This window comes from Nipponia nippon, unplaced genomic scaffold (assembly GCF_047370975.1).
Source record: "Nipponia nippon isolate SJK-2023a ecotype South Korea unplaced genomic scaffold, ASM4737097v1 scaffold_1, whole genome shotgun sequence".
In the NCBI taxonomy this organism is placed as follows: Eukaryota; Metazoa; Chordata; class Aves; order Pelecaniformes; family Threskiornithidae; genus Nipponia; species Nipponia nippon.
The window spans coordinates 9,509,972-9,523,168 of NW_028262290.1; the positions used below are offsets into that span (position 1 = coordinate 9,509,972).

At 42.9% G+C, this 13,197-nt stretch overlaps 1 protein-coding gene across 2 annotated transcripts in view; it reads left to right on the forward strand.

The window, feature by feature from the left end:
* KCNQ3 (potassium voltage-gated channel subfamily Q member 3) overlaps positions 1-13,197 on the forward strand; it is a 209,896-nt gene that overhangs the window by 167,922 nt on the left and 28,777 nt on the right. For both annotated transcript variants that reach the window (XM_087745845.1, XM_087745852.1), the window contains exons 2-7: positions 3,301-3,391; positions 5,186-5,312; positions 7,082-7,254; positions 9,214-9,369; positions 10,750-10,860; positions 12,089-12,184. In XM_087745845.1, the coding sequence (XP_087601971.1) occupies positions 3,301-3,391; positions 5,186-5,312; positions 7,082-7,254; positions 9,214-9,369; positions 10,750-10,860; positions 12,089-12,184 (754 nt within the window). The remainder of the gene's footprint in view (positions 1-3,300; positions 3,392-5,185; positions 5,313-7,081; positions 7,255-9,213; positions 9,370-10,749; positions 10,861-12,088; positions 12,185-13,197) is intronic.

Here is a 13,197-nt window from a genome sequence, read left to right on the forward strand (position 1 = left end):
AAAAGTCTTTATGGTTGCAAGGCCACAATATGGGCATAGAGGGTATGTATGCCCGCAATATGGGAATAAGCAGGAAGGTGAAGATGTAACTTGTTATCATCTTTGCTGAGCAAGGGGGATTGATGAAAAAAACATGACAGCTGTGTAGCATCTTCGATAAAAAGAGGACACAAGAAGACTTACAGGCTTCATAAACACCAACATCCGAAACGGAAGAGGCTGCAGGGAAATCAGTGGGTTGCATAGCATCAATGGAGATTAAAATTCATTAAGTGCTCTGAACGTGGTTGTCATTTCAGATGCTAAGGGAGGATTTCTGCGATGTGATTTGATTAACTTGCAGTGAGAGTTTATCCTTCGGAAACAGTGCGGTAGCAGGATAGCTGACCCTTCCAAGATGGATTGCAGTTATGTGTCCCAACATGGGCTTTTCATCCCTGCACACCCCAGAGTACTGCAAGAAGGAGCAGGAGCCTGGCGCTGGGGGCTGTGTGGTTTTTGGGACTGTGGTTTCTGCTCAGCAGTGGCACCTCCGAGGCACTCTTCTGGCCTGCATTCATGCAATTCCTGCAGCTGGGGGTTCAGACCACATTCCCTGCTCAGATTCACCCTCAAAATTATTCATTGTGACTTGTGATCTCCAGTCTCACCCGCTCACCCTTTTTTTTACTTTTTTTTTTGTCTTGCACGTTCTGTTGTTCTCATGGGTGGGCTGTCACTTTGAGCAGTGGGGCTTGCAGCACGGGCTGTGGCGCACAGAGCGATCGAGCTAGCAGAACCCCTTGTCCGTTAATGCCAACATTTGGGTTTTTTTAGTGATCAAGGAAAAGTTTTTCACCGCTGTGAGACTCCTTTTCTTCCGTATCAAATACATGGCTGCGATCACCTGAATATCACCTGCACTGAATTTGTTTCATGGGGAAGGAAAACAGGAGCGAGATCCGTATCCCTTTGCTCTATGGAGCACCGGTACCCTCTAGTGGTAAAACCGCAGGCAGTTTTAGGCAAAAGATGACAATTTCACTATCTTCTCTCTTTCTCTTGGACAAAAATCTGCACATCATTTTTAATTGACAGTGCTGTTCTGTTGAATGATATCATAATTTCATGCCTTTAGTTTAAGTAGCTGATGATGTAATTTCCTTGGACTGTTTTCAGTGTGTTTCGCCTTTCATTAAATCATTTAAATGATACATGTGAGGTGATGGGTGACTGAATTTTCACATGGTATAAAGAAATGCCTGTAATGGAAAGCATCAAGTAGCAGTAGCTCCAGGCTTTAAGTGGAGAATTAGTGATGGTACCACTGTAATGGCTGTAACGTGACAGATCACAGATGGTTTATAGCTAATCGAAGGAATCATGTTGTCTTGGTTGCGTTCGCACCAGTTTGCTCATAGACGTGCAGGGCAGCTGGATCGTGGGTCCTGGGAAGCCAGTGAGCCACTGGCTTCATAATTGCAAGGTGGGGACAGCACGGTATGGTGTGACAAAGCAAGCTCGAGGGCATGGTAGGAACATTGCAGAATTGCTAAGTTAACTGCCAAATGTCTTGAGCAGCAGGAACATGGTTATAACAGGTGGATGGTAAAAGCCACATTCTGGACCCAAAGGCTGTTTCCTACCAGCAGCATAACCCTTGCTCTAAAGTATGGCTGGTGAGTGGGAGAAGGTGAAACTTGTCAAAGAAATCCAGAATTATTTAGCAGGAGCAAATGCATTTATTTCTGTTCTAACCTTGCTCGAAATGGCTGATCTGAAATTTTCCTGGCATAGGAAACTTCTGAATTGCTAATGTTAGGAAAGCCACAGCAAAGTAATCCTTCAGGGTTTGCTGTGAAGTGTTTCACTGTTGCCTGTTCCTTGCATGGAGGTTGCTAGTTGATGCTGTTTGGAGGAAATTCCTTCCTGAAAGGCAGCAGGAGCTATCTGGAGCTCACCTCTTTTTTTACTCCAACTGCAAAAATGTTGCAAATTCTCAGAACATGCTCCCTTAGCCCTAGGTTGCCCTGTACATGAAGGAAACAAAATCCCAAGACAGGTTAGAGGGCAAGTGTCTCTGACCTGAGCCTCCCTTCCCCAGGGTCCTTGCTCGCTGCCTCCACACTGCAGGCTGTGGCCTCTGCTCATTTCAGCCAGTGAAACAAGGTGGAGCTTTATTCACCAAGAAATGAAATCACACTTTAGGTATCAGATTGAAATTCAAAACAGGTAGTATACACTAAACACAGTTTGGTTCTTAACAAGCTTTTTTTCCTGGATGATTTCAGTACCTAATGCCTATCATTTCTTTGATGTACCCTAGCTATGAAAGCAAGGCATCCAGAGCTTTTATGGAGATGTACTTCCAATTCATTCACTAAGCTCTGAAATATTTCCATGGCCACCTGCCCCTTTGATCCCATGGATCAGGTTTTGGGAGCACATTAAAATGCTCATGATCTGGGTACATGAAGTACTAGAATATGAGCTTCCCCCACTCTGCTTCACAGTAATCACTTACGAGACTCCCTTGATTTTTCTGACCTCTTTATGTATAAAAGATTTTTAATAGCTTGAACCTGGGAATGGTTTTACAAAGCAGATCAGCGTGACTTTAGATTGGACTGAATTGGATTTACCAGCAGTGGGAGTTAATTTTCTGTCAAATCTCTGTATTCTGGAGCCTCACAGACAGACAATAGCACAGGGGCAGTGATTTATCACGCACTGCGTTTATTGGAGAGCAGAACTTTACCCTCTCAATTGTTTCTCTTTCAAACATTTTTATCTTTTCATCTGAATAGAAATGAGTGCAAAAAGGGAAAGAAAAAATAAATGCAGTGCAGTTTTCAAGGGAGGGTTTGTCCTGGTGCTGCATTGTATTGAAGTGTTTACTGTTTCTCAAGTCTCAGGATGTGCCAAGTAGATTTATTCCACTGTAACTACAGTGCCATTTTGTGAAACGCACAGCACATCAGCTTGGAATAGGCTTCCTGAGCATTACAGTCCTCTGCCGTACCATACAATCCCTTCCCCAAAGGAATATCATCCATTTCCTTCCTGAAGAATGCAAACGAGTTAATTAATGCATGTCTGTCCCAGGACCATTCTGATTTAAGATCTTGCCATGATTTCTTGACTGCCAGGCCCTCTGTGTCCAGATTGAGAACCTTCGATCTTCATGAGAGCCCACCTCACTGCTCACCGATGGGAAGCAGCCATCCCCTGAAAGTCTCCACCCAGGTTTTTATAGGCAACATCTCCAATGCAACTACAGAGAGGGGCAATGCTGTGTTTTTTCCTTTTATTTCATTCCAGGTTTCTGATTGTCTTGGGGTGTTTGATCCTAGCTGTCCTGACAACTTTCAAGGAGTATGAAACTGTTTCAGGAGACTGGCTCCTCTTGCTGGTAAGTAGACTGGCTGCTGCATCACCCTGGTAATGTCCTTGAATTGAAATCAGCCCCATCAGCAGTGATGGAAACTTACTCCCAGCTCTGCATGCAATGAGATTTCCTCTGTTGGTCCTGGAGCAGTGACTGTACACTTAAATATTGAAGAGTTCCTGGTTCATTGTCAACACCAACTGAGTAAAAGGGAATTAAGGAGAGAGGAAAAATACTAGCCTGACACTTTTAAATAATGACTTTTCAGCATTTGCCTAACAGTTCTCCCATCAAAGTATCAATAAATTTCCTGTTGACCATGCCAGATCTGAGCACATTTGCAAACTTATTTTTGGGGGATTTTTCAACAATTCTGATTCATTCCACAGTATTCTGCCAATCCCATCATTTCTTTCGAGGGAGGTCATCAGAATTGGACTCATGCTTGTGCCCAATAGTAGCATAACTGAAATTGTTGCAAGCAGTGCTTGTGATGACTAGCCATGAGAGAAAATGTATTTACAAGAAATATATTCCTTCCTCTGTGTTTCCAGCATGCTTGTTTTATAAATGCTGGAGTTCATGCTCAAGACTGTATTTCTGTAGGCCTCCCGTTTGGCAGAAGAAGGGAAAAAAAAAAAAGGAAAAAAAAAAACTCACTAAGTATAAACAAGATATATTCATCATTTTATGAAAATGACCCTAACAAAGAACTTCCTCTGCTCCCATAGCTGTCATGAAATAGAGAACGCAACCTCTCACTTAACCTGGCCTGGTAGAGAAGCATCACTAGGGAAACTGCACAGCAAGAGTAGTTCTGGGATCTCAGTTTCCATTTCCCTTTGTGCCCCCAGAGACAGGTAGATGCGAGCAAGAACTAAATGCCAAAAGGAATGAAAGGTGAATTCCCCTTGCATGTTCCTTCTCAAAAAGCACCTGTATGAAAACACCCTCATCCCCTAGCGAAAGTGAAACTCGCTTCTGGTCCCAGTTACCCTGCTTAGACCCATCTTTTCACATTTGAAAAAGCCTGAGGTTATTTTTCTTTCTCCTGTGCTTGCTTTTATGTTGTGCTCAGTGGTTTTCAGAAATGCCTAGCAGCTGTGGGTATAAGCATCAGGAAAAATCCCCCTTTCCTCCTTGCCAGCTATCCCCAGAGAGGAAAAGTAACTGTGTGCCCCATACTCCCTTAGCCCATCTCCACTGAGCACCTCAGAGAAGCTCTTTCCTCCCCATTCTCTCCCCATGCTTAGAAGACTTCTTGAGCAAGGTGGAAAATCTCATTCTTCTGTGTGCCAGAAATGTAAGGGGATAATATATGCCTTAGATTTGTCTTATACATGCCTTTGTCATTGCCTTAAATTTATGACCATATGAATATACTGTATCCTGTCCCTGTCTCTATAAATATGGTTGCATGAACGAGCTGCTGGTGGGTAACCCCGGGTGTGGGTATACAGTGCACTGGGGACTTTGCAGTCACCACTCACATATGTTTTCTCATTTCGTGTGAAACAGGCAGTCTTTTTGTCATGTAATTGCCCTTCCATCAAGGCAGGGTAAGCACTTCACTTTTACGCAACAGGAGGGGCACATCATTTCTGCAGAGTACTTAGCAAGCTGTAAAGCTATGATGTCCCACTTTGCCTTGTCTCTTTCATCAACCTATATTCTCCTCCCCACTTTTTTCCTCTCTGTCTCTCTCTCACACACGTACCCCAACACTTGCACCTCATCTGTTTCCTTCAGCTATCTCCATGTGTCCAGAATTGCTGCAAAACTTGTTGCTAGTCTAACAGTGTAGTGTCTTTGATGCAGGAAACTTTTGCCATTTTCATCTTTGGAGCAGAGTTTGCCTTAAGAATCTGGGCTGCTGGGTGTTGCTGTCGCTACAAAGGATGGAGAGGGAGACTCAAATTTGCCAGGAAGCCTTTGTGCATGCTAGGTAAGCACATGCTCTCTACTATTGTTGTCCCCATTATGTCTTTTTCCTTCTAAGCCAGCTTGGGGGATGTCCAAGAACCAGTGAATGGCAGTGCAGAAAACACTGAAAGCAGATCTGCCCTTTGTGCTAGGAGCAGTGTCCTGCTCGGAATAGTTATTTGAAGTAACCCAGCAATAATGATTCATTCGAGAGACTCTTGGGTGGCTGGTCAGTGAGAAAAAAATGGATCCATCTACTCTTCAAACACATTTTTCTTGTCCTGAGTCCCACTACATTTTTCTTAAGCTTGTCCAAAAATATACTCTGTCTGCCTTTAGTTTCAAACCACTTCAGATCCCAAAACTGTGCCATCTTCCCCAGCCCTCTTCATATTCAAATATTGTGTCTTACCTTTGTAATGTTGGTCTGCATTTGCAAACAACTATCTATCTTTGTGATTTCACCCACATTATCTTTCAGGCTTGGAAGGGACTGCCTACAACCAGCATAAAACTACTCATTATTCATGCTTAAATTCCCTCCTAAAACTCCCCATTTTGTCCACAAACCAACTAGTCAACATGTGCTCACTCTGCCCTGAGCACCTGTCATGCACATCCATATTCTTTCACTGTTTCCAGGACTCCCTCATTTATTTTGATGGTCCTCAGGCCAAGCACCAGCTTTTTGTTCTTTATTTGTACCGCACGTGGTGCTCTGGGGAGCTGTGGGGCTGCAGTTATATGAATACATGCTACCCTCTTCCCTCTCCCTCCTTTTGTTCACCTTGTGGGTCTAAACGGTAGACTAAATTGGAACAAATTTTCTTTGCGCATCTGTGCTATCTGCAATTTAGTAGTGCTCCTTTGGGTCCTACTGTTGTATAAATGCTTCTTATACTTCTACTAGCATTGTGAAGGCAGTAGAGCATGGTGCGAACAAGTGGGATTGATACTGTCTCATGCCTTCCCAGTAAAAGCGTCGTCTCAATTCTGAGAATGAATCTTCATTGATATCTGGGTAAAGAACAGAAAAGATCCCACTGGATTTATTAATATCATCTCTTGGTTGTCACTGGCACAAGTTTATTTTGAGAATGATTGAAAGTGAATATATCTGAAATCCATCCGGTGCCACTCTTTTTGGTTGGAAATATAATATGAAGACAATTTAAAGGCTGAGTACCTGGAGAATGTTTGAAGCCTTTTGGTACCACTTTTTTCTTGTATATGTATAGGATCAAAAAGCAGGGGGGAAACAAGGAAAAGAAAGAAAAAGAAATAAAACAAGAAGAAGCAATGTGATTTGTATTTCACACCTCTTCAGTTGATCAGCAAATTGGCCCTGTGAACGCTTACAAAAAATAGTAGTACTGGCTTTCAGGTTTTAATGGGAAAATTCAGCCAAAAGAACAAAATACTAGATGCACTATCAAAAACTGAATTTCTTATCTGCTGACCTGTTCACTATGGTGTTCCTGTGGGACCGATGAATTTAAGGTTGTTTTTCTGTCAGCATTCGGGCACTGTTTCTGTGCATCCCTAAGCCAGCTCAGACAGTGTCTCAAGTCCAGTGCATTGATCTGTAAACAGATTACGAAGCTTTCTGGTGGGTTCTGTGTGTGATGCCGACTGTGTGGCAGGTGCAGATATCTGTTTAATTGGCAAGAGAAGGCATTTTCAGGAAGCTTTAAAATTTGCCTAGGGAAATTTGCAGCACAACCAGATGGGATTAAGAAGCAGGTGATGGGGCCACTTTTGTTGGCAGGCTTTGTTCTTTTCGCCTTGCAGATATCTTTGTGCTGATTGCCTCAGTGCCAGTGGTTGCTGTTGGGAACCAGGGCAATGTGCTGGCCACATCTCTCAGAAGCCTCCGCTTCCTTCAGATCCTACGGATGCTCCGAATGGACAGGCGGGGCGGTACATGGAAACTTTTGGGATCAGCCATTTGTGCACATAGCAAAGTAAGTGAGGATCTTGCAGGGCTTAGCTGGGGCTTGGGGGAGAGACATTGAAGGGAAAGAGGGATGCACAGGTACAGCAATGCCTTGGGATTATGTCTAGTAGTTCAAGCAATAGTTTTGTCCTTTCAGCTTTATTCCCTCTTCCATTCTCTGAAGCATTTCTACCCCTTATTTTACCCTTCTCTACTCAACAGTGGTGCTGGGAAGTGACAAGAGCGTTCATTCCCACACTCATTACAACAGGAATTTTGCCTTTACACTGAATGAGAGCAGGGACATCCCTTTAATGGTGAAGTATGTTGGAATCTTTGACAGAAATGCCTCTGTATTTGCGACGTTTTTGTAGTGGCTTCTCAGACTTGTCTGATCAACAGATGGAGCAGGACTCCGAAAGGATGGAAAGAGTCTGGTTAGCAGAAATGTGGTTTCAGAGGGAACTACTGGTATAATTTCCCTGTGGAAGCATGGGTCAGGAAATACAAAGATGCACACAGTGTGAACCCAGACAGACAAAATTTCTAAAATCATCTTTGCTCAGTCTAACTTGATGCTATAGTCAGACACATCCTGTCTCACACCAGACAGATACGTTGTGTTCTTGTATTTTCTCCAAACATTATTACAAGTTAAAAACTATCTGCATAAAAATCCTCTAGATGAGATTTCTCATCTGCACAGGGTGTAGAAAAATTGCGTATACCCTGTGCTACATACTGCTTTTTCTTATCCATGAATGACATTCCTGACATTTTAGGGGTTGTGGAAAATTAAAATGCCAGCTGGCACAGCATAATTAGCCTTTGCTTCTTTGTAGTGGCTGATAGGGATACCCACCCTGCTTCATTTCATACCAACTTCTCTTTCTTCCCCATATAAACTTGCTACAAGGCAGATGGCACATAAACACTTATGTCAAAAATGTTTCTCAGGAAACTGAGATCATGGAAGAAGTTTATGTGCCAAAGACATTATTTAGAAATTGTTTAAGGCTTCATTTTGTGAGATTTCATTCAAATGTTCCTTGTTTGATTCCCAACCACCACCCTTTGGACTTCAGCTGGCTGCAGGAGATAAGAAGGTGTGGCAAGAACTTTGCTTCACTGAAGACACTAAAATAATTTTGGTAACAAGGTTAGCCAACAAATTTCCTTCTGTGGTTGCACACCAGAAATCAGCCAAGAAAGCTGACTTATCTCAAGACTCAATTATGAAATTCTCAGCTACATCCTTTTTTTTTTTTTTTTTTTGCAAATGCAGTTCTCAGAAAACAAAAGGAATATTGATTTTTTACCCACTTGTGAAGACCTTCACCAAAAAAGTTTCTGCTTTGTTTCAGACATTGCTGGGATTTGAACTTGGGTTGCTGCATCTCCCACCTCAGTAGGATTAGCCACACACTCCACTGTAGTCATTCCCTCTAAAACAAGGAAGCTCAGGTTTGTTTTCACACAGACAATTTTCAAGGTCTGTTCTTATTGCATCAATTCATGGTGAAATCATACCTCAGAACCTGCTCTGATGTGCCTAAAGAGAAGAAACTGCAACCTGCAGCCTTCGCTCTGTGGAGGCAGGGAGAGGGCAGAGCTGTTGATTTGCCTGCCAAGACTGACTAAGCCTAGGGGCAGCAGACACGGGAAGAGTCAAGGTCAGGGACAGAGCACTGCAGCACAGTGTGTCATGTGTGCAGCTAAGCCCTTAACCCAGCTTTATGCAGAACTACAACTGCAGATTGCTCCAAGCTGTTCCCAAGGAAGATGCCATGTAAGGGCTAATTCTTGTAAATCTCTGCATTATTTCCCTGTAAGTGCTGAGGTGGGCTGGTCATGGACTGTGACCAAGACAGCAGTGACAGCTCTGCTGTTATCCTCAGTGCTTCTCTCTTCTCCTGATGTTTACTCTGTCACTGTGGGTATTGAGAATGTTTTCAGCCCCTCCATTGTCCATCTGTTTCTTTTGCAGGAACTCATCACTGCCTGGTACATTGGGTTCCTGACACTCATCCTATCATCGTTTCTTGTTTATCTGGTTGAAAAAGATGTTCCTGAAAAGGATGCTAATGGGGTGGAGATGAAGGAAGAGTTTGAAACCTATGCAGATGCACTGTGGTGGGGGCTGGTAAGTGACTCCAAAAATACCTTATCCCCTTCTTAAAAACTTCATTTCCAAGAAGAGATAAAGTATTGATATTAAGGATTACAGTATAAGTTCTGCTAAATTTGAGTGAGGAGCATGTTACTGGTATAACATCACCAAAGTAGGGATGCCCCTCAACCAATTAACAGAACTTATATCCCTGTTGATTTTCAGTCAGACAAAGGCCCTTAGGTGCTTAAACCCCTTTCAGAAATCAGTCTGTACTCTTGGCTTCCAGGAAACTTCTCTTGTAGAGGAGTCTCTCTGTGGGTATAACTGCACTGGCAGAGCCTATGTCTATGGGAGACCTAGCTCTCATGACAACAGTATCTGACCTGTGAGAGCTACATCCCTCAGAAAATGGCAAAACCAGAGCTGACCAAACTGGGAGGTGCTGTTGACTCTCTTGAGGGACAAGAGGCCTTGCAGAGGGATCTAGATGGATTGGAGCATTGGGCAATGATCAGTGGGATGAAATTTAACAAGTCCAAAATATCTCTGTAAAGGATAACTGAACATTTCTTTTGTGTCTTACATGCATTCCCCAAGAATCACTCAGGGAATGCCATTGGTGGTAGGATACTGAGAAAGAGGGACCTGTAATACATCTGTTCTTGTCTCTTCTGATGAAGAGGGGAGAACTGATTTGCACCACTGCTCATTTGATCACAAAATGTTCCTGCCACCTCGTAGGCAGAATTCGTGTTGCTTTGCTAGCAATAGTTAGGGGAGTCTATATCATGCTGTGACTAAAATTCAGCAGCATATTTTTTTTATTTACTGCAGTTCACTCATAAATGGCAAGATCGCTCCCCATCATTAATAATCAAAAGGTCCCAAGTGTTGCATAGAACACCTGGATATTTTCATATATCCAGGACATTTAGGTAGAGTCTCACTGGTGAGAAAAGGTACACGGCTGAAAACTAGCAATTGTGCAGGAAAGGAGTAAGTTTTCACAAAGCCATCTTTGTTTTACAGAGGCTGAGACTTCAGGGAGGGGTAGCCCTGATTGTTTGTTAAAGGTCTGAAAGCCATAAACTGGCAAGTCTCATTCCTAACTGTGCACTGATGGTGGGCAGGAGACTCACTTTGCATGCAATGTCACATGGAGTTCCCTTTCAGCAAATGCATCCTAGAGAGACAGCTGCTTTAAGACTAAATCCATTCTCCCTGGTGCAATGCCTCTGGACTATGATGCTGCTAAAAAAATTGGTTGACCCATCATCAAGATCCTATTTTAAGAAGCTGTGCATAAGCACCCATAGAGCTAAGTGAGTTATGCAGGTTTCTTGGTGACATTTAAAGCAGAGCTGTTGGCTTTGTTTTTCTTATGGGAAGTCCTGGTCATTCTGCCCACAGATCACCCTCGCTACGATTGGTTATGGCGACAAGACCCCCAAAACATGGGAGGGACGGCTGATTGCAGCTACGTTCTCTCTCATTGGAGTGTCTTTCTTTGCTCTTCCTGCAGTAAGTACCTTCCCCCTCCTCTGTTAGGCACAGCCCAGCGCTGTGCACTTACAAAAAGAAGGTAAAGTGATCAAAACTCCCAGTGGAATCAAAATCCCTTTTTAAGAAGTGATTCACTAGTCTATATCAGTAAATCAAACTCCTTTCTTCCCAACTTTGCATAGAGCTTATTGGGAATAATATGTCATCCCGATACTCCTCAAACATTGTGTGGACATTTTCTGAGACAGTGCTCATTGGCACAGGACAAAATTAATCCAGCAAGTGAACAGTCTGGGAAATCACAGGGCAGTTCATGAGCCTGTACCCTGGCCCAGGTTACTTTATTGGTATTGACATAGCTACACAAGATGTATTTCTAAAAGGATATGGGGGCCATTGTTTTAATAATTAGGGTTGGGCCCATCTTATCCAGCTCTAAACACTTGCAAGCTAGAGACCTACATCTGGTTGATCATCACAGACCAGTGGTCATCCTTTATAACCAGTGCAGCTCTGCAGAGCATTTCATCTCACCTGTTTCCTTTCCTTCTTAGAGGAGATCTCTGACACCGCCATGGAAGTGTTGTTTCTACCCACTAAGATTGAAGGGAATTTAGATAGCAGGTGACAGTACAGGTATTTTTGATCTAGCCAGGTGAATCCTACTCTGGCTGCTTGAGAAATGATCTCTAAATTGCTTTTGGAAATATATTTGTTCTCTTGTATTACACAGGCCAAATATTTGCCTTGTCTGCAAAGTCCTCAGGTAAGAATGAGACAAGATCTGGATGAGATGGACAAATAGCAACAGAAATCACCCCAAGTCCAGATTTTAGGATATTTTTCCTTTAGATCAAGACTTGGAAAGAATTTCACAGAGGATGGGAAATCTCACACACCCAAATCCAGCGTATGGTTAGCATAGTTCTTTTATCACACAAGCACAGTTTCACTCTACCCTGAGTGGAAGGTAATACAGTACTTGGACACGTCCAGCTTGGAAAGGCAGTAGACATTCAAGAAGCCTGTTGAGGACCTTAAAATGATTTGGTGTGGCCTGTGGCCCTTGAGAGGGTCACGACAAACTCGTGTCTCATGAACTGAGCTGTGGGAAAGGCATGCTGTACTGCACAAAGGTCCCACGTAGCCATATCCATCTTCACCTACAGACCTGTTTCCTCTCATTATTAATCCATTTTTTATGAGTAAGAAACGTCTAAAATCTTGCATCACTCTGTGCTTTCAGGGCATTTTGGGCTCAGGGCTGGCACTGAAGGTCCAGGAGCAACACCGTCAAAAACATTTTGAGAAAAGAAGAAAGCCAGCAGCTGAACTCATTCAGGTTTGCACCCACTTATCCCATCCTTGAAAAAGTTTTGTATATGAAGGCTGCTGCATCATGTTAACAAGGGCCACTGCTTCCCCCCTGCCCAAATTCTCATTTCCCATTGCAGGAGGTGAGAAGCTGTGTTTGTAAGAGAGTCCGTTTTTTCACATTGAGCTAGATAATCCAGTGGTCCTTGCAGTTTTTGAGGAATCTTTCAATTCCCAGAATATCTTTCAAAAGAACAGTGTCTTTAGAAGAAAGGGTCTCATCTGCTAGCTTCTGGAAACCAACCAACTTCTACATCAGTGCCACAAAAACACAGAAAACAAGCTGTCGAAAACGTATTCTTTCCAAAATTCAGGTTTTGTCGGTTCCCTTGAGAGAGTGCTTTTATGTGCAAACAAAATTATTGTTATTGATGTGAAAACAGCAATAGAAGTAACACAATAGACAGTGACAGTTTCAATCAAGGCAAATGACGTAAATAGTATGTGTGGTTTGTAAAAACTAAAACACACCCTGGATCTCCTGTTACGTCACTGGATGATCAGAGGATTCAAGGGGAAGAGACTCCTTATCTCACTTGGACTTCAGTTACGGTCTTTGTTATGAATTCAGAAAATTAAGTTCAAAATGAGTGGTCTGGGGGCTGACAAATTTGACAGGAGTTACTCTTAGTAGATGTGGAGCACACCCTGATGGAAGTGAAGTAAATGGCAGCATTTCCACAGAGGAACAGAGAAAGTTTCTGTGATATCAGATGGAAGCATTGCTGCTCAGGACTGCTCAGGATCAAACCAGTCCTGAGGAGAAAGAGGCTGAGTGGCTTATTATGCTGTTCTCATTAAAAACACTCCTTAGCAAACAGAAGGGGCTGCTGGCATGAGTGGTGAATTGAATTCACCTTTTAAATCAAAGCATCTCCACTTAGCAGGTAGCTAATTTAGCTACAGCATTTTTTAGGTATGTGCTTAGAGAATTTTGATTGGAGCTAAATGCTGAAATAGAAAATTGCTCAGCAAAATTTG